The sequence below is a fragment of the Capra hircus genome, unplaced genomic scaffold (genome assembly GCF_001704415.2).
Source record: "Capra hircus breed San Clemente unplaced genomic scaffold, ASM170441v1, whole genome shotgun sequence".
Taxonomy (NCBI): domain Eukaryota; kingdom Metazoa; phylum Chordata; class Mammalia; order Artiodactyla; family Bovidae; genus Capra; species Capra hircus.
This window is the reverse complement of record NW_017189697.1, coordinates 1-25,449: the sequence shown is the minus strand read 5'-3', so window position 1 is coordinate 25,449 and position 25,449 is coordinate 1. Positions and strand designations below refer to the sequence as shown.

The window sequence follows — 25,449 nt, the reverse complement described above, 5'->3', positions numbered from 1 at the left end:
ATATCAACCACCTTACCTGTGTCCTGTCAAACTTGTGTGCAAGTCAAGAGGCAACAGTTAGAACTGGTTGTGGAATAATGGACTGGTTCCAAATTGGGAAAGGAATACATGAAGGCTGTATATTGTAACCCTGCTTTTTAACTTATATGCAGAGTACATCATGAGAAATGCTGGGCTGGATGAAGCTCAAGCTGGAATCAAGATTGCTGGGAGAGATATCAATAACCTCAGACATGCAGATGATACCACCCTTATGGCAGAAAGTGAAGAGGAACTAAAGAGCCTCTTGATGAAAGTGAAAGAGGAGAGTGAAAAAGCTGACTTAAAACTCAGCATTCAGAAAACTAGTCATGGCATCTCATCCCATTACTTCAAGGCAATAGGTGGAGAAACAATGGAAACAGAAACAGACTTTATTTTCTTGGGCTCCAAAATCACTGCAGGTGCTGACTGCAGCCATGAATTTCAAAGACTCTTGCTTCTTTGAAGAAAAGCTATGACAATCCTAGACAGTGTATTAAAAAGCAGAGACATTACTTCGCCAAAAATGTTCCCTATAGTTAAAGCTATGGTTTTTCCATTAGTCGTGTATGGATGTGAGTGTTGGACCATAAAGAAGGCTGAGCACCGAAGAATTGATGCTTTGAACTGTTGTGTTAGAGAAGACTCTTGAGAGCCCCTTGGAATGCAAGGAGATCAAATCTGCCAATCCTAAAGGAAATCAACCCTGAAGATTCATTGGGAGGTGTGATGCTGATGCTCCAATACTTTGGCCATCTAATGCCAAGAGCCAACTCTTTAGAAAAGACGCTGATGCTGGGATAGATTGAGGGCAAGAGGAGAAGGGGACGAGAGAGGATGAAATGGTTGGGTAGCATCACTGACTCAAAGGACATGAGTTTGAGCAAACTTTTGGAGATAGTGATGGACAGTGGATCCTGGCGTGCTGCAATCCATGGGATTGCAAAGAATCAGACACGACTTAGTGACTGAGGAACAACAAATACACTATAGTATATGATTATATTTATATATAGCATAAGCTGTAATAGTAATTATTAATTATGTAATAATAGTAATTATGTAATGTATTATTCCATACATTAGTTAATATGTTCTGAGTGAAAGTGAAAGTTGGTCAGTTGTGTCCAACTCTTTGCAACCCTATGGACTATACATTCTGTGGAATTCTCCAGGCCAGAATACTGGAATGGATAGCCTTTCCCTTCTCCAGGGCATCTTCCCAACCCAGGGATCAAACCCAGGTCTCCTGCATTGCAGGTGGATTCTTTACCAGGTGAGCCACAAGGGAAGCCCAAGAATACTGGAATGGGTAGACTAACCCTTCTCCAGCAGATCTTCCCGACCCAGGAATCTAACTGGGGCCTCATGTATTGCATAATATGTTCTGATGTGAACTAATACTTTAAGTACAGTGAGCAAAACAGTATTTAGACTGTTCAAAGTTTGCAAATCCCAGGAAAGCAGTTGTTTTTGTTTGTGTTTTCTTCCTGCAGTTTAACAATCTGTTTTTTTTTTTTCTTGTTTCTGTAGAATTTTTTATTACTTGATGAAATACCACAGGTCAACACTCAGCTGCCATCAGATGGTGAAGTGATGGTGGACATGCAAGATTTCACTGCTTTTTGGGATGAGGTAACAGATCTTCCATTCCAAGATCATGACTGCTAACAGACAACTGTGACTAGGATTCATTGGAGAATTTTTAGATTTTACCCATGGTGTAAAATGTGACTTGCTCATTTACTAAAAGTATGTTACAAAATTTTTCAAAATAGGGACTAATATTTGTATCTAATGGAGATTAATTATAAAATCAGCCTAAGATGTTTGACATGTTGCTGTCTCTCTCATTTTCAAGAGAGATTTCAAAGTATTAGCACATTTTGAACTTAAAGTCCATACATTTGTAATGTTAGCATTTACAGAATTGGACAGTGATATGGATTATCTGAAAAAATACACAACTAGTTTTTAAAGAGGCTTTGGAGAATCAGCATATATTTTTTGCCTTGATTTTCAGACCAGTTTATTATACACAGAGTGAGGCCATGATCTGGATCTTTGCTGTGGGGTAGAGTGGGGTCTCTCCTATCCTGAGCTTCTGGGTGGTTCTGGATACTTTGGTGGCAGCCAGGGCAGGAGGCGGAGAAGGCAATGGCACCTCACTCCAGTACTCTTGCCTGGAAAATCCCATGGATGGAGGAGCCTGGTGGGCTGCAGTCCATGAGGTTGCTAAGAGTAGGACACGACTGAGGGACTTCACTTTCACTTTTCACTTTCATGCATTGGAGAAGGAAATGGCAACCCACTCCAGTGTTGTTGCCTGGAGAATCCCAGGGGCCGGGGAGGCTGGTGGGCTGCCATCTATGGGGTCGCACAGAGTCGGACACGACTGAAGTGACTTAGCAGGGTAGGAGGAGACAGCAGGTGATCATAATGAGCACCAGTGATTCCTAGTTAAAGGATTACGCTGTGTGGAAGCTGACAGGGAGAGCTGGTGATTTCCAACACTTGGTTTATTTGTTAGGTTCAGTCAAACAGAAAAAACAACAGGGTCTGGTCTCAAGAAGCTGTCAGTATCACACACCCAGTGCAGCCCCTTTACCAACTGAAGTGCCCCACCTTTTTCCCGGTTCCGTGATCTTCTGTGCTCACCCTCCCGTATCAGTGAGGACTGATTAAGAAAACAGAACCCCACCACAGGAGAGGGAGTTCCATGCAGGGAATTAGTTACGCAGATGATAAAAGAGGGAGAAAAAAGCAGTAAGGGCAAAACGGTGGTGCGTGAGATGACCCAGGGGTTATCAAAGGTAGGAAGCTGCGCCCACCCCCAGGGCTGGGGGGACTCAGGGAGGCGGCACCTCCACCAGAGGGTCCACCCTCCAGAGCAGAGCCCAGGAGCCGGGCTGTCAGAGTGGGGACCACAGAGCACGCGTCCTGACTGTAGACTCACCCTGTCTTCCGTGCCTGTGACTCTGTGGTGCGCCCTGCATCCTGTTCACCTGCTTCTGATTCAGCAGCTGCCGTCCCCACCGACCACCAGTGGTTTGTTCCCAGATACATGAAACCATGTCCCTGCACCTTCTGTCCATGGAAACTCACACAGGGTGTCTGATCTAACCTGAGAGCTTCTGCTACCTTAATACGGTGGATTTACCTTCTGGTTGGTGTTTCTCGTCGTAATGCTCTTGAAGCATTTATAGAAAGCACCACCAAAATTCCATTATAAAGACCATTTTATGTAAATGCTAACACATACTTTGTATGAACTTATTAGCTGATTTCTTTTGTTCCCAGCAAACATGTAAGGTAAGGTAAGGTAAGGTAAGGTGAAGTCGCTCAGTCGTGTCCAACTCTTTGCGACCCCGTGGACCGGAACCTACCAGGCTTCTCTGTCCATGGGATTCTCCAGTCAAGAATACTGGAGTGGATTGCCATTTCCTTCTCCAGGGCATCTTCCTGACCCAGGGATCGAACCCAGGTCTCCAGCATTGGAGGCAGACGCTTTAACCTCTGAGCCACCAGGAGATTTAGTTTAAATCAGTTCAGTATATGTTCTGCAGTTATTAACTGAAATAAAAATATCAGTATGCAGCAGTCTGCCTGTGCAGCAAATGCCTATAAGGTAGAATAAGGCATTTTAGTTGTACTACAGTCCATGTGAATAAATCAGATGAAAAATCTGGAAAGGTTTCTATATAGCTTCTAGAGTTAAAAAAAAAAAAAAACCTTATTACTAACTCAAGATACTAAACTGCTGAAGGAAAAGGGGAAAAGGCTATAAGTTCTGTTGTAAGGTTCTTGTAAAATCTAACTAATATTATGATTCTGTTAGAGCAGAATTCAAAATTATAGAGATGAGAGGCTTCATCAGGTACATTTTCACAAAAATAGATACAAGGTTAACATTGTTGGGTGGCAAAGTTTCCTTGGAGAAGGAAATGGTAACTCCCGCCAGTATTCTTGCCTGGAGAATGTCATGGGTAGAAGAGCCTGGCGGGCTACAGTCCATAGGGTTGCAGAGTGACTGAACAAAGCAAAACAAAGGTATTCCTATCTAGGTAAATGATGATTATGCAATTGCAGCTACTTTTTACCACTTCCATGGAATGGAAATTCTAAGTATTTTCAACTGAATCTAGTCTCTAACAGCACTCACTAAAAACTAATGGCCCTGGCACCATAATAACATTTTTTGTGAGTTACCTAGACTGTCACTACTGAGGGAGACACAAAAATGTGAGGTAAGCATATCTTTTCCCAGAAGCCTTTGAAGCCAGAGATATTAACAATTAAGGCACTTGAAAACATTAGGGATATGTATAAACTTGCGAGTAAAACAAACTGTAGCTGTACCAGCAAGCAATGAAGAAATAGTAAATCTTCATTTTATGAATCTTTAATTATCTAAATGTAAGGAATTTTGGCTTAAGAAATGGTCAAGAGCAACTTGTTGTTTCTTACTATATAATATTGAAAACCAAGTGCTAAATCCAGCCATTGTAGGGTAAGGGAACTAAAACAAAAAAGGCTTAATGACCTGGAGCCTTAATGAGCAAAAGCTCATTTTAAACTGACTTAAGCCCCTGAACTAATCCTGTGTGTCAAAGGCAGGGAAGAAGGATCCCTCTAAACCTGAAAAAAGTAGTGATTCACAAGGAAACTAAAGAGATGAAAGTATGCATGCTTACCATACCACACAGATTGAAACTAAGAAGAGAAAGATGGGTGAGAAGGAATAAAAAGGACGATCTGTTTACCCAGGGCAATCATCATTAAAAATCGACAGTAATCCGATCAACTAAAATTTTTTATTTTTTTTTTTTTCAATTTTTTTAAATTAAAATCTTTAATTCTTACATGCGTCCCCAAACATGAACCCCCCTCCCACCTCCCTCCCCATAACATCTCTCTGGGTCATCCCCATGCACCAGCCCCAAGCATGCTGTATCCTGCATCAGACATAGACTGGCGATTCAATTCTTACATGATAGTATACATGTTAGAATGCCATTCTCCCAAATCATCCCACCCTCTCCCTCTCCCTCTGAGTCCAAAAGTCCACTATACACATCTTTGTCTTTTTTCCTGTCTTGCATACAGGCTCGTCATTGCGATCTTCCTAAATTCCATATATATGTGTTAGTATACTGTATTGGTGTTTTTTCTTTCTGGCTTACTTCACTCTGTATAATCGGCTCCAGTTTCATCCATCTCATCAGAACTGATTCAAATGAATTCTTTTTAATGGCTGAGTAATACTCCATTGTGTATATGTACCACAGCTTTCTTATCCATTCATCTGCTGATGGACATCTAGGTTGTTTCCATGTCCTGGCTATTATAAACAGTGCTGCGATGAACATTGGGGTACATGTGTCTCTTTCAATTCTGGTTTCCTCGGTGTGTATGCCCAGCAGTGGGATTGCTGGGTCATACGGTAGTTCTATTTGCAATTTTTTAAGGAATCTCCACACTGTTCTCCATAGTGGCTGTACTAGTTTGCATTCCCACCAACAGTGTAGGAGGGTTCCCTTTTCTCCACACCCTCTCCAGCATTTATTGCTTGCAGATTTTTGGATCGCAGCCATTCTGACTGGTGTGAAGTGGTACTTCATTGTGGTTTTGATTTGCATTTCTCTAATAATGAGTGATGTTGAGCATCTTTTCATGTGTTTGTTAGCCATCCGTATGTCTTCTTTGGAGAAATCGATCAACTAAAATTTTTTTCTGAAATTACACTGTTCACATTTTCTGTGTCAAAACTTAAAATGATTGTCTCATTACAGAGTTAGTAAATGATTCTAAAACTTCTTTCTTGCCTTATAAAAGTTACATGTTAAGAAAGCTCAGTGGAAATCTTAAGGTACAACAGTTAGGATACTTTTTGAAGTACAAAGGAAAATATAACTGCATCAACTTTATACTTTTTAATAGCCATAAAAATTTAGGTTGGTTCAATAGATGAAGGCTTTTGACTTCCTATAAATTGTTTAAGTTACTCAGGCTTGAAATAAAGTAGGTAAGTTTTCAGTTATAACAGTGTAGTATCTTAGAGCAGATTTTTGTATTGCCCACATCAACAGTTATATCCTCAGACCAACTTTTCCCTTCTTTAATATGAAATAGCAAATCACCAGCATTTTGGGTTAAGTCTAGACTTTAAGGCATTGTTCTTTAATTTCTAAATGATACAAAGTGCTTTATAAGTATGAACAATAATCTGTTGAACTTTACTATTTTTGTGTCCTTTCCATTCATTTCTTTAAATCTGGGATGTGGCATCATTTTCCCATGTAGAAAAAATAACTGTTATCAAGCACAAAATTTTACTCTAAGGATACTAAATTTTAAAATTGATTCCACTTTTTAAATGATAGCTAAAAATTCACCTGACTAATGCTCATTTAGCACCTTCCTCTCAATTCTGGTCACTAAAGTACATCCTGAGTTCGAATAAAAATAAGCATCTTTCAGGCTTTAAAATGACTACTTTTTAAAAGAATTTTAATTGGAGGCTAATTACTTTACAATATTGGGCTTCCATGGTGGAGCCATGATAAAGAATCTGCCTGCAGTACAGGAGACCCAGGTTCAGGTCCTAGGTTGGGAAAATCCCCTGGAAAAGGGAATGGCAATCCACTCTAGTAATCTTGCCTAGGGACTGCTAAGTGACTTTCACTTCACCTGCAAAAGGGTCATGAGGTTGTCTGAGCAGGACAGTGTTTTCCACCACTTAGAGAGTTACATTTGGCATGTCAGGAAGAGAGAATCTAATCCCATAGCAGCAGCCATTTAAGGTAAAAGAAGAAGCCACAAATATCCATACAGACTACTTTAAATATTCCCCTTGAGCAAAATGATTTAACCGACTTTTCCTCAAGAGTGATGCTCCGATATGCATCCCTTGAAAAATTAAAGACCCCAGAATAGCATCTTCCATGGGGACATATTGAAAGGTGACATTTTGGTTTCAGTGAGTTACACTCCAGCCCTTGTTAATTTAGCAGGTCTGTTTTCAGAGGGTGGGGTTAGTGTTAGTTGCTCAGTTGGGTCCAACTCTCTGTGACCCGATGGACTATAGCCCACCAGACTCCTCTGTCCCTGGAATTCTCCAGGCAAGAATACTGGAATGGGTTGCCATTGCCTTCTCCAGAGAATCTTCCCTACCCAGGGATCAAACCTGGGTCTCGGCACATTGCAGGCAGATTCTTTACCATCTGAGTCATCAGGGAAGTCCACAGAGTGTGGTAGTTTTGTTTTTTAGATTTGCAGAATCTGTGGAGAAAGAAAATTACAGCCTGCACACCCAAGAAAGGACAATTCCTCCAAAGAACCTGGCTGCATCAGAGGCAGACTTTGGTGCAGATTGTGAGCTTGGAGTTAGTGGTTTTAGTTCCACCTGATGTGGCAGCTGTGGTGGGAGCTGCAGAGCGGAAGGCGGAGTTGTGGTGTTAGCTCTCGAATTGGTTGGCAATGGTGTGACAGCAGGCACAGATACAGAAAGATTTCTGTGTTCACCACCTGGCAGTCACTAACTTTGAATTATGTAAATAGTAGCTTTTACCTTTCATTCAGTCCAAAAGCAGGTAGTATTAGCAGTCTTAGCATCAAAACAGGAAACACAGCTGTTGTGGTTTCCCAGATTTCAGGTGCTAGAGAGGTGCCCCTGAGGAGTGGCGGCACTGGGGCTCTCATGGTGCTCTTTAAAGCTAGGCTGTAGTCACGTCAGGGCCAGGGTGGTGCCCTGAGCCGGTCATCACACAGAGCGTGGCCAGGCAGCCCGCAGCCCAGAGCAGCGAGTGGGAGAGCCCGACAATGCGTCCTCTGTGTAGGTGTTCAAGTGGACCCATCACTGCGTCTGTCCTTCTGTCCCCTGCATCCTCCCCCCGCTGCCCCGCCAGTGTGCGCATGGGGCCACTGAATTGTTTTTGTACCAAACTATGCAGCAATGGCACCCCGCTCCAGTACTCTTGCCTGGAAAATCCAATGGATGGAGGTGCCTGGAAGGCTGCCGTCCATGGGGTCGCTAAGAGTTGGACACGACTGAGCGACTTCACTTTCACTTTTCACTTTCATGCATTGGAGAAGGAAATGGCAACCCACTCTAGTATTCTTGCCTGGAGAATCCCAGGGACAGGGGGGCCTGGTGGGCTGCCGTCTATGGGGTCACACAGAGTCGGACACGACTGAAGTGACTTAGCAGCAGCAGCAGCATGCAGCATTTTAGAATGAACTGTCTTCTTCTTTCAAGAGCTTAATAACATGGTTACAGACTTCTGTGTAAATTGCACTGTAGTCTAGAACACCCTGTTCTGTTGCCCTGGCCTTGCCTATGGAAGGACTGTGCCCCTTGCTGGGGTTATTAGTAATTAGGGCTGTCAGGTTAGGTCATGGGTGAGAGAGCCCTCGGAGGGGGAAGGGGAAGACATTGGGGTTTTGGAGAAGAGCTGAATCTGAATGAAGCCCCTGCTGTGCTGGGAGGCAGGAGACAGACGTGAGCTCTGTAACCTGCTCCCCTAGACAGCCAGGTGGGCAGGTGGGGAAAGTCTCAGGGACCAAGGTCTCATTCATGAAATGATGGGACTCGGTCTCGATCTTTAAGGTTTAAAATAAATGGTTCTAGGGACTTCTCTGGTGGTCCAGTGGTTAAGAATCCACCTTCCAATACTGGGGACTCAGGTTCCATCCCTGGTTGAGGAACTAAGATCTCACATGCTATGGAGCAACTAAGCCCCCATACCCCCAACAAAGACCCAGAGCAGCAGCCAAAATAATAAAAAAAGAATAAGCAAAACAAACGGTCTTGTGGGAGCCTCCAGGGACGGGGTTTTGAACCGTGTATGCACAGAGTAGTGGCTTAGATGATGATCTTTGTTGAGTCAGTGTTCCCTGAGCCTGGATAACCAGTGTGGGAGGGACCCAGCAACCATGAGCTGTCGAGTGCTGCCCCCTTCTGGTCACCCCGGAGCAGTGCGTGATCCTGAGGCCTGAACACGGAGGGAACTCTGTCCTTGACAGACTGAGGGGCTGTGATAGGAAGTTGCTGTTTGTAGTGGTTCACTATTTTGCTGTCATAACTGAGTGAAAAGCAGTAAACTAGGAATCCCAAGTGTCAGGCAGGAAGCAAGGAGTTCAGTTCAGTCGCTCAGTCATGTCCAACTCTTTGCGACCCCAGGGACTGCAGCACGCCAGGCCTCCCTGTCCATCACCAACTCCTGGAGCTTACTTAAACTCATGTCCATTGATTGGTGATGCCATCCAACCATCTCATACTCTGTCATCCCCTTCTCCTCCTGCCTTCAATCTTTCCCAACATCAGGGTCTTTTCAAATGAGTCAATTTTTCACATCAGTTGGCCAAAGTATTGGAGATTCAGCTTCAACATCCATCCTTCCAATGAATATTCAGGACTGATCTCCTTTGGGATGGACTGGTTGGATCTCCTTGCAATCCAAGGGACTCTCAAGAGTCTTCTCCAACACCACAGTTCAAAAGCATCAATTTTTCGGCTCTCGCTTTCTTTGTAGTCCAACTCTCACATCTGTACATCACTACTGGAAAACACATAGCCTTGACTAGATGGAACATTGTTGGTAAATTCATGTCTCTGCTCTATAATATGCTGTCTAGGTTGATCATAGCTTTTCTTCCAAGGAGCAAGCATCTTTTAATTTCATGGCTGCAGTCACCATCTGCAATGATTTTGAAGCCCCCCAAAATAAATTCTCTCACTGTTTCCACTGTTTCCCCATCTATTTCCTATGAAGTGACGGGACCAGATGTCATGGTGTTAGTTTTCTGAATGTTGAGCTTTAAACCAACTTTTTCACTCTCCTCTTTCAATTCCGTAAAGAGGCTGTTTAGTTCTTCTTCACTTTCTGCCATAAGGGTGTTGTCATCTGCATATCTGAGGTTATTCATATTTCTCCTGGCAATCTTGATTCCAGGATGTGCTTCATCCAGCCCAGTGTTTCTCATGATGTACTCTGCATATAAGTTAAATAAGCAGGGTGACAATATACAGCCTTGATGTACTCCTTTTCCTGTTTGGAATCAGTCTGTTGTTCCATGTCCAGTTCTAACTGTTGCTTCCTGACCTTTATACAGATTTGTTAAGAGCCAGGTCAAATGGTCTGGTATTCCCATCGCTTAAACAATTTTCCACAGTTTATTGTGATCTACACAGTCAAAGGCTTTGGCATAGTCAATAAAGCAGAAATAGATGTTTTTTTGGAACTGTTTGGCTTTTTTTGATTATCCCACAGATGTTGGCAATCTGATCTCTGGTTCCTCTGCCTTTTCTAAAACCAGCATGAACATCTGGAAGTTCACAGTTCACGTACTGTTGAAGCTGGCTTGGAGAATTTTGGGCATTACTTTACTAGCATGTGAGATGAGTGCAATAGTATAGTAGTTTGGACATTCTTTGGCATTGGAATGAAAACTGACCTTTTCCAGTCTTGTGGCCACTGCTGAGTTTTCCAAATTTGCTGGCATATTGAGTGTAGCACTTTCATAGCATCATCTCTTAGGATTTGGAATACCTCAGCTGGAATTTCATCACCTCCACTCGCTTTGTTTGTAGTGATGCTTCCTAAGGCTCACTTGACTTCACATTCCAAGTTGTCTGGCTCTAGATGAGTGATCACACCATCATGATTATCTGGGTCATGAAGATCTTTTTTGTACAGTTCTTCTGTGTATTCTTGCCACCTCTTCTTAATGTCTTCTGCTTCCGTTAGGTCTGTACCATTTCTGTCCTTTATTGTGCCCATCTTTGCATGAAATAGTCCCTTGTTATCTCTAATTTTCTTGAAGAGATCTGTAGTCTTTCCCTCTATTTCTTTGAACGGATCACTGAAGAAGGTTTTCTTATCTCTCCTTGCTATTCTTTGGAACCCCACATTCAAATGGATGTATCTTTCCTTTTCTCCTTTGCTTTTCACTTCTCTTCTTTTCTCAGCTATTTGTAAGTCCTCCTCAGACAGCCATTTTGCTTTTTTGCATTTTCTTTACTTGGGGATGGTCTTGCTCCCTGTCTCCTGTGCAATGTCATGAACCTCTGTCCATAGTTCATCCAGCACTCTATCAGATCTAATCCCTTGAATCTATTTCTCATGTCTACTGTATAATTGTAAGAGATTTGATTTAGGTCATACCTGAGTGATTTACTGGTTATCTGTACCTTCTTCAATTTAAGTCTGAATTTGGCAATAAGGAGTTCATGATCTGAGCCACAGTCAACTCCCTTTTTTTTTTGCTGACTGTATAGAGCTTCTTCATCTTTGGCTGCAAAGAATAGAATCAATCTGATTTCAGTATTGACCATCTGGTGATGTCCATGTGTAGAGTCTTCTCTTGTGTTGTTGGAAGAAGGTGTTTGCTATGAGCAGTGAGTTCTTTTGGCAAAACTCTATTGCCCTTTGCCCTGCTTCATTCTGTCCTCCAAGGCCAAATTTGCCTGTTAGTCTAGGTGTTTCTTGACTTCCTACTTTTGCATTCTAGTCCCCTATAATGAAAAGGACATCTTTTTTAGATATTGGTTCCGGTGGCTCAGATGGTAAAACATCTGCCTACAATGCAGAAGACCTGGGTTCAATCTCTGGGTCGGGAAGATCTCCTGGAGAAGGAAATGGCAACCCACTCCAGTATTCTTGCCTGGAAAATCTCATGGACGGAGGAGCCTGGTAGGCTACAGTCCAAGGGGTTGCAAAGAGTCGGACACAACTGGACGATTTCACTTCACTTTCTGGAAGGTCTTATATGTCTTCATAGAACCGTTCAAGTTCAGCTTCTTCAGCATTACTGGTTGGGACATAAATTTGGATTACCATGATATTGAATGGTTTGTCTTGGAAAGGAACAGAGGTCATTCTGTCATTTTTGAGATTCCAACCAAGTACTGCATTTTGGACTCTCTTATTGACCATGATGGCTACTCCATTTCTTCTAAGGGATTCTTGCCCACAGTAGTAGATATAATGGTCATCTGAGTTAAATTCAGCCATTCCAGTCATTTTATTTTGCTGATTCCTAAATTGTTGATGTTCACTCTTGCCAACTCCTGTTTGACCACTTCCAATTTGCCTTGATTCATGGACCTAACATTCCAGGTTCATCTGCAATATTATTGCTCTTTACAGCATCGGACTTTGCTTTTGTCACCAGTCACATTCACAACTGAGTGTTGTTTTTGCTTTGGTTCCGTCTGTTCATTCTTTCTGGAGTTAGTTCTCCACTGATCTTCAGTAGCATATTGGGTACCTACCGACCTGGGTAGTTCATCTTTTAGTGTCCTATCTTTTTGCCTTTTCATACTGTTCATGGGGTTCTCAAGGCAAGAATACTGAAGTGGTTTGCCATTCCCTTCTCCAGTGGACTATGTTTGTCAGAACTCTCCACCATGACCTGTTTGTCTTGGGTGGCCCTACATGGCATGGCTCATAGCTTCATTGAGTTAGACAAGGCTGTGGTCCATGTGATCAGACTGGTTAGTTTCTGTGATTGTGGTTTTCAGTTTGTCTGCCCTCTGATGAAGATGGAGAAGAGGCTTATGGAAGCTTCTTGATGGAGAGACTGAGTAAGGGGGAAAGTGGAGAAGCCTAAAAGGCTTAAAAAATGTTTCTTGTATATTAAAATGTAGTTTCTTTGATAGATTTTTCATTCTTAAAATCTGAAACTAGTGTTTTTGGTGATGAAAAATCACTGTCATTTTTTTAGTATGTGAATGTTGTTTAATCAGTTCAGTTTTTTCTAGAAAAAAATTTCAGTTTGAAGATTATTCAGACTTTTAATCCAGGCTGTGTGCTTTTAGTCTTTTGAGCGTTTTACTTAATCATATATAACCTTTTTTTTTTTTTTTGACATAGCAGTTAGTATTTTCTTAACACTCAGGATATGTAAAGACACACAGACACCCTAAGTCTCTCAGGAATGTGACCTGTGACCAGCATGAGGAGTACTTCATCCTTCACCTTTGAGTTGGATTATGTGTCGTCACACATACCTTCTTTTTTTTTTTCTTTTTAAATTTTTATTTTATATTGGAGTACAGTTGATTTACAGTGTTATGTTAGCATCAGGTATATAGCAAAGTGATTCAGATATACATAGACATATACCTATTCCTTTTCAGATTCTATTCCCGTATAGTTTATTACAGAGTATTGAGTAGAGTTTCCTGTGCTATATAGTAGGGCCTTGTTGATTATCTATCTTTTGTGTGTGTGTGTGTGTGTGTGTGTGTCTGGTAGCCATTTATTTTATTTTATTTTATTTTTTTAATTTTTAATTTTTTTTTTTAAATTTTAAAATCTTTAATTCTTACATGCGTTCCCAAACATGAACCCCCCTCCCACCTCTCTCCCCATAACATCTCTCTGGGTCATCCTCATGCACCAGCCCCAAGCATGCTGTATCCTGCGTCAGACATAGACTGGCAATTCGATTCTTACATGATAGTATACATGTTAGAATGCCATTCTCCCAAATCATCCCACCCTCTCCCTCTCCCTCTGTGTCCAAAAGTCCGTTATACACATCTGTGTCTTTTTTGCTGTCTTGCATACAGGGTCGTCATTGCCATCTTTCTAAATTCCATATATATGTGTTAGTATACTGTATTGGTGTTTTTCTTTCTGGCTTACTTCACTCTGTATAATCGGCTCCAGTTTCATCCATCTCATCAGAACTGATTCAAATGAATTCTTTTTAATGGCTGAGTAATACTCCATTGTGTATATATACCACAGCTTTCTTATCCATTCATCTGCTGATGGACATCTAGGTTGTTTCCATGTCCTGGCTATTATAAACAGTGCTGCGATGAACATTGGGGTACATGTGTCTCTTTCAATTCTGGTTTCCTCGGTGTGTATGCCCAGAAGTGGGATTGCTGGGTCATAAGGTAGTTCTATTTGCAATTTTTTAAGGAATCTCCACACTGTTCTCCATAGTGGCTGTACTAGTTTGCATTCCCACCAACAGTGTAGGAGGGTTCCCTTTTCTCCACACCCTCTCCAGCATTTATTGCTTGCAGATTTTTGGATCGCAGCCATTCTGACTGGTGTGAAGTGGTACTTCATTGTGGTTTTGATTTGCATTTCTCTAATAATGAGTGATGTTGAGCATCTTTTCATGTGTTTGTTAGCCATCCGTATGTCTTCTTTGGAGAAATGTCTATTTAGTTCTTTGGCCCATTTTTTGATTGGGTCGTTTATTTTTCTGGAATTGAGCTGCGTAAGTTGCTTGTATATTTTTGAGATTAGTTGTTTGTCAGTTGCTTCATTTGCTATTATTTTCTCCCATTCAGAAGGCTGTCTTTTCACCTTGCTTATATTTTCCTTTGTTGTGGAGAACCTCTTAATTTTAATTAGATCCCATTTGTTTATTTTTGCTTTTATTTCCAGAATTCTGGGAAGGGGATCATAGAGGATCCTGCTGTGATTTATGTCTGAGAGTGTTTTGCCTATGTTCTTCTCTAGGAGTTTTATAGTTTCTGATCTTACATTTAGATCTTTAATCCATTTTGAGTTTATTTTTGTGTGCGGTGTTAGAAAGTGATCTAATTTCATTCTTTTACAAGTGGTTGACCAGTTTTCCCAGCACCACTTGTTAAAGAGATTGTCTTTACTCCATTGTATATTCTTGCCTCCTTTGTCAAAGATAAGGTGTCCATATGTGTGTGGTTTTATCTCTGGGCTTTCTATTTTGTTCCATTGATCTATATGTCTGTCTTTGTGCCAGTACCATACTGTTTTGATGACTGTGGCTTTGTAGTAGAGCCTGAAGTCAGGCAAGTTGATTCCTCCAGTTCCATTCTTCTTTCTCAAGATTGCTTTTGGCTATTCGAGGTTTTTTGTATTTCCATACAAATCTTGAAATTATTTGTTCTAGTTCTGTGAAAAATGTGGCTGGTAGCTTGATAGGGATTGCATTGAATTTGTAAATTGCTTTGGGTAGTGTACTGATTTTCACTATATTGATTCTTCCAATCCATGAACATGATATATTTCTCCATTTATTAGTGTCCTCTTTGATTTCTTTCATCAGTGTTTTATAGTTTTCTCTATATAGGTCTTTAGTTTCTTTAGGTAGATATATTCCTAAGTATTTTATTCTTTCTGTTGCAATGGTGAATGGAATTGTTTCCTTAATTTATTTTTCTTCTTTCTCATGATCCTCTACATAGAAAACCCTAAAGACTCCACCAGAAAATTACTAGAGCTAATCAATAAATACAGTAAAGTTGCAGGATATAAAATCAACACACAGAAATCCCTTGCATTCCTATACTCTAATAATGAGAAAGTAGAAAAAGAAATTAAGGAAACAATTCCATACACATACCTTCATGTTTCATATTTTTCTTACAGTAGAAGTACCTTATTGCCCTGTTTAGCCAGGACACGTAATGCATGTATCATGTATAAAATTGAGGCTTTATCACTCTGACCCATGGTGTCATAATTAATTTCTTATTTACCCATTTTTTTGTTGTTATTGTTGGTGTTGAGTTAAAGCTCTCTTTAGAGCTTTGAAGATTACTTATAAGAGTTAATTTACCAAGAGTAGCTTCTTAATATAAAGTGCCTCTTTGCTTGCCTAGCATTACTGAGGTTCATTCTATCAAATGAAAATGGAGAGATTAGTGGAGATTTCAAATTATTTAGGGCTTCCCTTATAGCTCAGTTGGTAAAGAATCCATTTGCAATACAGGAGACCCCAGTTCAATTCCTGGGTCGGGAAGATCCTCTGGAGAAGGGATAGGCTACCTGTCAAGTATTCTTGGGCTTCCCTGTGGCTCAGTTGGTAAAAAATCCTCCTGCAATGTGGGAGACCTGGGTTCAATCCCTGGGTTGGGATGATCCCCTACAGAAGGAAAAGGCTATCCACTCCAGTATTCTGGCCTGGAGAATTCTGGCCTGGATTGCAAAGAGTTGGACATGACTGAGCGACTTTCACTTTCAACTTATTTATTTAGTAAAGGGCCAGGCATGCCAGGTACTTAGGCTGTCGCTTTGTGGAGATTAATGAGACAGTTAAAACCAAGGGTCCTGATGAAAACTTATAAATGATTAAAAACCTTCCACACTGGATATTGTATTAAGTACATTATTTTAATAAACTAGTGTGTATCATTCAGTTTGCATTTCAGGAAGGTGCCTTGTCATCTCTGCTACTAAATTCTGTGGGTGTCTAGAGCTGTGTCCATATATAAATCTGGTAAAAGAAGAAGGCTTCCTAAAGACAACTTAAAACTACTTCAAACCCCCTAAGACATAGTATTGGATGAAAAGGCCTTCAGGACACAGTATCTTAAAATAGGAAGGAGAAAAATATGAGTTAATGTTAGGATATCAGTGACTATTACGTTACTTTCTCTACTTTTTAAAGTAATGTATATTACTTTAGTGAAATGGGTCCATTTTTATAAAACTTTAATTTGCAGGAATCGGAAACCCCAACCCTACAAGGCCTTTCCTTTACTGTCAGACCCGGTGAACTGTTAGCTGTGGTCGGACCTGTGGGAGCAGGAAAGGTAAGTTATGATGCCTTTTGTCAGCCTGATGCAACGCCACAGCCCCTGTTCAGTCCTCAGAGTGGAGCCCAGAGCTGAGTGTGACTCAGTTTGAGTTTGAATTGGGTCTATCTAGAAAGCTGCTTCTCTAGGAACATTAGTTTTGCAAAAAGGTTTCATGGCCAGATACATCAGGATAAATGCACGTTGTGTTTTCCTTCTTGATGCCTCATGTGAATACTTGGGAACTGCTCGTGGGGAGTTTGCACGTCTCAGTGAAGGAGATTATGTGGCAGCTGTTCAGGATGGATGGGGACAGTGGGGACTTCTTTTTGTCACAGTGGCCCCTCCAGGAAGTCTGGAGGTGGTGAAGGCCCTTCCAGGAAGCTCTGAGCATTTCTTCATGTGACTTCATTTGGTCCCATCAGTGCACATGTAGGGAACATGCAACCACATGCTAGAGCTAAAGATACAGGCATGAACCAGACCTTGACACCTCTGCCCTCCAGAGGTAACCAGGTTCTGGGGCAAGACAGATATGAAGGCAGACTATTTCAGCCCAGTGTGGCGAGTGCTCTGACGGCGTGGACACAGGCATGTCATTTCTCTGTGTTACAGGAGATGTGAAGGACATGTACATGTGTGCTTAGTGTCCTGTGTTTTGTACAATAAAATCCAGAAACCTAAATGTGGGGTGTACCCACGAGAGGGTCATGATTTCCTCCATGAAGGACTTTTTAAAAAATTTATTTTTAATTGGAGGATAATCGCTTTACAGTATTGTGTTGGTTTCTGCCATATATCAGCATGAAGCAGACGTAGGTATACATATGTTTCCTCTCTCTTGAACCTCTTTCCCGCCTCTCACCCCATCCACCCCCCTATTTGTCACAGAGCCCAGGATTTGAGTTCCCTGGGCATGGTGGACTTCTGTTCTTCAAATACAACAATCGCAGAGTTGTTTCAAATAATAATCTTTGGATATATTCTTCACACATTGTTCTTAATTTTTTAAAAAATATACTTATTTAGGTATTTGGCTGCATTGGGTCTTTGTTGCAGTGCATGGCATCTCTAATTGTGGCATGTGGGCTCAGTTGCCCTGGGCATGTGGAATATTAGTTCCCCCACCAGGGGACCAGGGATCTAACCAGAGCCTCTGGCACTGGAAGGTGGATTCTTCTTTTTTTCAGTGTTTATTATCTGGATATAATTATTGTTATTTTAGCATTTTCTTTTGTACTGGGGTGTAGCCAGTTAACAATGTTGTGATAGTTTCAGGTGAAAGTGAAGGGTGTATGTCAGCCATACGTACACATGCATCCATCCTCCCCCAAATCCCCTCCCATCCAGGCTGCCACGTAACAGTGAATGGAGTGCCATGAGCTGTGCAGTAGGTCCTTGCTGGTGATCCATTTTAAATACGGCAGTGTGTACCTGTCCATCCTGAACTCCCTAACTATCCCTTCCCCCCATCCTAGAAGGTGGATTCTTAACCACTGGACCACCAGCGAAGCCCCACATAGCTTTTTAAGAACAACTATTTGTCAAGTGAAAGATACCCAGGTGCAGGAACAACTGCATTAAACATCAGATACAGAAAATACACTTGCTGCTGGTCTGCTCTGCTAGTGAAGGATATTAAACATTCTTAGTCTTTGCTGAGTAGAGCATTTCATCTGAGGGAACTCAGGCAGAGTAGATTGTTATCATGTTAATATTCCTTATCAACCTTTAGTTTACAGTGACCAATAATGCTCTTTTCCATTTTTTTCCTGCAGTATCCAAAGCTGTACTTTTATACTCTTTTGATATCGTGTATCAAACACCCGGGTGGGGTCGGCTGTGCTGCGGGGCACGTTCTGTCCTGAGTGCACCCTGTTCACATGTGTGTGTTGCCGTCTGTTTCAGTCTTCAGTGTTAAGTGCTCTGCTGGGGGAGCTGCCCCCTAGCCAGGGGAAGGTCAGCGTGCTTGGGAAGATTGCATATGTTTCTCAGCAGCCCTGGTTGTTTCCAGGAACTGTGAAGAGTAACATTTTATTTGGGAAGAAATATGAAGAAGAGCGATATAAAGAAGTAATAAAGGCTTGTGCTTTGGAAGAGGTGAGTAATGACTCTTGAGTTGCATGTAGTCGAATTTCAAATAATGATAACGTTGATTTAAGCTCCAAGGTTTGTTAAAAGTTCTTTTTTTTTTGAATTTGTAAGGTCTTATTTGTTGCTTTATGCTGGACTTCTGCATAAGTATGCAGTCATATATGTTGCTGTTTTAATTCTGGTGTGATACTGATGGTCACAGAATACCTTTGTTTCATTTGGTGAAGTATCGTTCACTTTTAGATCCTTTTTTTAATGGACAATTACAAAAATTTGTAAGAATAGAGAACACCGTGTAATGAACCCTCATGTTCTCACCCCCAGGTTCAGCCAGGGTCAGCTGGTGGCCAGTCTTGCTGGGTCTCTACCCCTGCCCTGTGCCACCCCTCCACCCAACACCCCGCCCCATCCCCCGGGATTCTAAAGCAGATCCTAGATCTCATGTAAGTTCATCTGTAAACATTTCATTGTTGTTGCTGTTCAGTCACTAAGTCCTGTCCAGCTCTTTTTGACTCCATGGACTGCAGCAGGCCAGGCCTCCCTGTCCTTCACCATCTCCTGGAGCTTGCTCAAACTCATGATCATTGAGTTGGTGATGCCATCCAACCATCTAATCCTCCATTGTTTCCTTCTCCTCCTTCCCTCAGTCTTTCCCAGTGTCAGGGTCTTTTCCAGTGAGTTGGCACTTTGTATCAGGTGGCCAAAGTATTGGAGATTCAGCTTCAGCATCAGTCCTTCCAATGAATATTTAGAGTTGATTTCCTTTAGGATGGACTGGTTTGATCTCCCATAGGACTCTCAAGAGTCTTCTCCAGCATCACAATTCAAAAATATCAGTTCTTTGGCACTCTGCCTTCTTTATGGTCCAGCTCTCACATCCATATATGACTAGTGGAAAAACCATAGCTTTGACTATATGGACCTTTGTTGGCAAAGTGATGTCTCTGCTTTTAATATACTGTTTAGGTTTGTCACAGCTTTTCTTCCAAGGAGCAAGCATCTTTTAATTTCATGGCTGCAGTCAATGTCTGCAGTGATTTTTGAGCCCAAGAAAATAAAATCTATCACTGTTTCTATCTTTTCCTCATCTATTTTCCAGGAAGTAATGGGGGCAGATGCCACATAAATCATCAATAAACATATTCTGTTACCATAAGCAATATAGTATGTAACATTTGTATATTATCGTTAACCACTTTTAAAAACTTAAGTTTTTTTTAAACGTTTTTATTAAAAATAAAACTTTTAAGGATTTTAAAAAGTTTTAAGCATTACCTAGTTAAAGGTATCATATTGATAAATTCTAGTTTGATATTTTCCCATATATATTGCTTGACCTTACAAAGCCCTCTTGGATGCCTATAAGTTTATACTTTCATCTCATATTTACATACTCCTGGCAACTTGGACATTTTCTTCTCAGGTTGCCTTGACAATCATAGATAATAAGATCCTTCTGTGTTTAGGAATAGAGGCCTTCGAGACTTGAGTTATTTTAGTGTTGTCTTCATTTCAGATACAATCTTCGGTCACCCCCTGGGCCATGTGATGTGAAAGAGCAAAAGGCTATCAAGTGGTTCAAAAGGACATGATCTGGTTCAGATTCCAGCTTTTCTGTTTAACAGCTGACCATCCTCAGACCAGTGATATGACCTCACTTAGTCTCAGTTTCCTCATCTGTTAAATGGGGCCAGTGCTTCCTGTGAGCTTGTTGTGAGGATTAGAGATAATCAGCGTCAGGGTCCAGCACAGAGCTTGGTGCACAGATCTTACCCCTCAGGAGCTGAGAGAAGCCATGTACATGTGTACAAATGATGGAACAGAAAAAGATGGTCCTTCATGAGATATGAGAGAGGTAAACAGAGCCTTAGGAACCCACCAGGTAGAGATGAGTCCAGGATGGTTTCATGGGAGAGTGTGCTTGGGATGAGCCTGGAAAGATGGGCAGGATGCTGACAGGCTGTGAGAGGAGGGGCGATTCCACAAGAAAGAAAAGCTGTGAAGGAAGCAGGACTCCTGATGCTTGACTCTAGAGTCCAGCCCTCCTCTGCCAGGGCCTCACATCCGGCCCACATTTACCATTTCAGAAGTCTGCTCCCTGGTGCTTCTACTGCAAGTCTCCACCATCGCTGAAGGGCCCTTGATGTGCTTCTGGACGGATGGCGTCAAACTAGCGTCACCTTCTCCTAGTTTGCCTCTAGTGTGTATGTCTGCTGTTCAGTGAGAATTGAGGAAACTTATAGGAACCAGTCTGTTAAAGGACTACATCAAGGCTGCATATTGTCACCCTGCTTATTTAACTTATATGCAGAGTACATCATGGGAAATGCTGGGCTGGAAGAAGCACAAGCTGGAATCAAGATTGCCAAGAGAAATATCAATAACCTCAGATATGCAGAGGACACCACCCTTATGGCAGAAAGTGAAGAGGAACTAAAAAGCCTCTTGATGAAAGTGAAAGAGGAGAGTGAAAAAGTTGGCTTAAAGCTCAACATTCAGGAAACGAAGATCATGGCATCTGGTCCCATCACTTCATGGGAAATACATGGGGAAACAGTGGAAACAGTGTCAGACTTTATTTTTTGGGGCTCCAAAATCACTGCAGATGGTGACTGCAGCCATAAAATTAAAAGATGCTTACTCCTTGGAAGAAAAGTTATGACCAACCTAGATAGCATATTCAAAAGCAGAGACATTACTTTGCCAACTAAGGTCTGTCTAGTCAAGGCTATTGTTTCTCCTGTGGTCATGTATGGATGTGAGAGTTGGACTGTGAAGAAGGCTGAGCACCGAAGAATTGATGCTTTTGAACTGTGGTGTTGGAGAAGACTCTTGAGAGTCCCTTGGACTGCAAGGAGAGCCAACCAGTCCATTCTGAAGGAGATCAGCCCTGGGATTTCCTTGAAAGGAATGATGCTAAAGCTGAAACTCCAGTCGTTTGGCCACCTCATGGGAAGAGTTGACTCATTGGAAAAGACTTTGATGCTGGGAGGGATTGGGGGCAGGAGGAGAAGGGGACGACCGAGGATGAGATGGCTGGATGGCATCATTGACTCGATAGACGTGAGTCTGAGTGAACTCCGGGAGTTGGTGACGGTCAGGGAGGCCTGGTGTGCTGCGATTCATGGGGTCACAAAGAATCAGACACGACTGAGCGACTGAACTGAACTTAAAGGAAAATAACATGAATAAGAACACCATTCTGTCAATGCGGGGAATTGTAGTCTATACTTAAGTCAGGCTTTTCCCTTTAACCTAATTGGAAAATGGTGGCTAGGAATTTAGCCTGACTTGGATTTTGTTGCAAATCCTGTGAAATGGTCTTCCCATTTGGGGCTGGTCCATATATAGTGTTCAGAGTCAACAACGCAGTCACAGTCTTGCTACAAGACTCAGAGAGAGCCTGTTTCTTGTGCCCTAACTGTGCTAAGTGAATGGATTTAGGTGCTTTTTCTAGAACATGGTTAAGGTTGCTGTGCTATGATGTGTTACTCTTTTGTTAAGCAGAATGAAACAATGTAGAATCAAAGCATAAAAGCTGAGTGGAACAGTTTGTAAGGACTTCAACAGTGAAACAGAGGCCAATAACTCTGTGTGTGTGTGTGTGTGTGTGTGTGTGTGTGTGTGTGTGAGTGTGTATGTGTGTGTGTGAGAGAGAGAGAGAGAGAGAGAGAGAGAATGTAGGGCTGGGAACCTGTTTAAAGTTGCTGATTGTTGTTCATGGAAACCAAATCAAGACATGGTAATAACTTCTGAACTCAACAAAGAAAGAAGATAAAAGAATGATGGATTTTCATAACAAATCAATTGCTGCCTTTCATTGGATACAACCTAGTTAAGCTTTGAGTGAGCAGGGAACCTGTGTGTCTGTGTGCCTGTCAGGGAGGGTTATGATGGACACTCTTTATTCTCTTTATGGTCATGTGCTTTGCATGTTATGACCCATACTGTGAATGTGGTCCCACTGTGGATTTGATGGGAAAATAGGCATCAGCCACCAGTAGCAAGTTACAATCAACTCCAGTCCTTTTTCCATTTATAGAGAGTGTTGTCACTTTTGAGTTTAGTGACTCTTGTTTTTGTAGCACATTCTGTAGAAGAGGAATGTGAGACTTAGGGAGATCAAAGGACTTGTTTATCATGCAGACTCCAGTGTGCTACCTGCTTTCCCCCCAAATTTGCTAAAGTACAGACAGAGAGTGAGGGCGTCATCTGCAGAAAGGTACTGCTGTGTATCTTAGGTTGATGCCTGAGGGGTTTAGTAGATAATTCAAAGATTTCTAACATAATAATTGTATAACTTAAACCTGATTGTTATCTTGCCATTTGGGGGATATTGTCATTTTTTTTTTAATTTCCCCAGGTACTCTGGGGAAAATAGACTGATTTGTCCATTTACTTCTTAAATAATATTCAAATATAACTTATGGTAGATTCCCAGATCCTCAAGTCAAAGCTTCATATCCTTCTTTTTTTTTAAATTTTTATTTTTACTTTATTTTACTTTACAATACTGTATTGGTTTTGCCATACATCCTGCTTTCACAGACAAGCATCTACTTAGTCCAGCTGATCTGCTGGGTGTACGTCGAGCACACTCTTTCTTTCCTTTTGGTTTTCCTGCCCAGCCTGCTCTTTCTGCTTCCATTTCTTGTACAGACCTTGTCTGTCACTCTATGACTTGCCTTAAGTATCACTGTGAAGACACTGGCAAGGTGTTATCCCTGCTCTGAAAGTGAGAAGCAGAGACCAAGATCAGGACAACTGGTAACTTGGGATAAAACAAGTCCTGTGCCTTCACCTCCTGGGCCACCAGCTCTCACACCTGTGTCTCTAGCACAGACCTTCAAACCTGCATGTCCAGCTGCACCGTGACATCACCAAGAGCTCATCTCAGCTTGTCCACAAGTGATGTCTCCTAAACCTGCCTCCACCATCTTCCCCAGCTCAGTAAATGGAGACCCTGTCCTTCCCCCTCCTCACCCCAGACACCACAGTCTCCTCTTACAGCCCACACCCATCCCATCAGCAGGTCTCACAACTCTGTCTTCCAAATGTGTCTGGAGTGTGACCCCGTCTCTCCATTCCTACTGTTCTCTAGCTTATTCCAGTAACATCCTCACTTGTATCTGCCCTCACCCTTCCCCACTTACTGCCTGGTTTCTGCAAAGCATAGGAGTTTCCTTGTAAACCTCAGACCATGTCCGTCCTCCCCTCCCCCTTCCCCTTTTACTGAAGTGCCCCCAGGCTCCTCCTGCTCTGTCTCCACCCTCACCCCCTCATTCTCACTCTGCTCTCCTGTCTCCTTGTCCTGAACACCTTGGGCATCTCCCCATGGTCCCTGCATCCTCCCCTCCCTCTGTGAGGAGCAGCCTCTCCGGGTCTGCCTGAGCTCCCCCCCTCCCCAGATCTGCTCACACCCTCTCTGAGCAGAGCCCTCACACCCCAACGTGGACTCACTTCCCTCCTTCACTCTCCATCTTTTCCTTCTTGTCCTCAGTCCTTGTGCTCAGGTTAATTTTCCATATCACCCATCTCCCACTGTGGAAAGAAATTCTAAGAGCTCTGTTTCCTCGTGGCTGAATTCATTGTGCCCAGAATGGTGCCTGGTGTATAGTCAATCCTCAGTAAATACCTGTTAAAGTGGTAAAATGCATAAATGCCTTGAAAAAATATAGAATGTAAACAAGTGAAAAGCCCTAACAGTTTTTTAAAATTTCCTGGTTACAGTTTAGTCACTATGAAATAAGCACATTGCTGTTGCTTAAACACTTGTATGACGAACTGATGCTAAAAGGTTAGGATGGCAGGGGAACACATTTTAAATGTTTTTCTTTTTTCCCTTTTCTATCTCCACACAGGATTTGCAGAATTTGAAGGAAAGAGATCTAACTGTAACAGGAGATGGGAGGAAGGGAACCCACTGAGTGAAGGACAGAAAGCCCGGGTCAGCCTTGCCAGGGTAAATGGGTTTCAGTTGCCATCCTGCCCCTCCTCCTCCGCGGCTCCTAGTGGACGTGAGCACTCAGACCCCGCTCACCAGGAGGGCCTGTGTGAAGCAGGGTCTTGGTCTTTTCCTTGGGCTCTTGGAATGAACATGGGGTTTGCTGGACACTGTCATAATTCAGAGATGAGACCCAGGGAGTGTGAAGTGTCCTTTCCTGGTGTCTCTCTACATTTTCTAGAGCCGTGTATCAGGACGCAGACATCTACCTCCTGGACGATCCGCTCAGCGCAGTGGACACAGAAGTCAGCAGGCACTTGTTGAACAGTGAGTTTGCACCTGTTTTATATCATTTCTTCTTTCCAGGAACCCTGTAGGGATCAGGGAAGGGAGCTCAGGAAAGCCTTTGTCTCAAGAGCCTTAGCTCGCCGCTGCCCTGGTGTTCCTCCCTTCCTCCACAGAAGATCCATCATTAGAGAGAAATCTTACATCATGATGAGGTGAGGACAGGAAAATACAGCAGGTGCTTCCAGTGTGTGGAGGAGAGTGGGGGTCCATGCTTTAGCGAATGAGGGATAAATGGCAGGTTCCCCCATGACTTGCAGTTGATGGATCCAGACCCCAGGGGATAAGAAGGGCAATGTAAAAAATTGTAAATCAGAGAGTAGGACTTGGTAACCTGGTAACTTGATGCCAGTCCTTTTCCTCCATCATGTGTTGAAGACACATTAGAAGTGAAGTTTCAGTACTGACAAGGACTTCTGTGGAAAGACTTTGGTTTAGGCTTATTGATTAATCTGTTGGTTTTGGAAATACATAATAAAGCTAGAATTTACAAATGATTTATTTCAATCTGAATATG

At 42.2% G+C, this 25,449-nt stretch overlaps 1 protein-coding gene across 1 annotated transcript in view; it reads left to right on the top strand.

Annotated features, from left to right (window-relative positions):
- The window catches only part of LOC102185556 (multidrug resistance-associated protein 4-like), a gene marked incomplete at both ends in the record, with an annotated part of 30,507 nt that extends 5,593 nt beyond the window's left edge, over window positions 1–24,914 (top strand). Inside the window, 6 exon segments of the mRNA XM_018044686.1 lie at window positions 1,555–1,656; window positions 16,478–16,567; window positions 18,458–18,649; window positions 24,505–24,552; window positions 24,555–24,613; window positions 24,829–24,914. Of these exon segments, the coding sequence (XP_017900175.1) occupies window positions 1,555–1,656; window positions 16,478–16,567; window positions 18,458–18,649; window positions 24,505–24,552; window positions 24,555–24,613; window positions 24,829–24,914 (577 nt within the window).
- Between the last annotated feature and the right edge of the window lie 535 nt (window positions 24,915–25,449).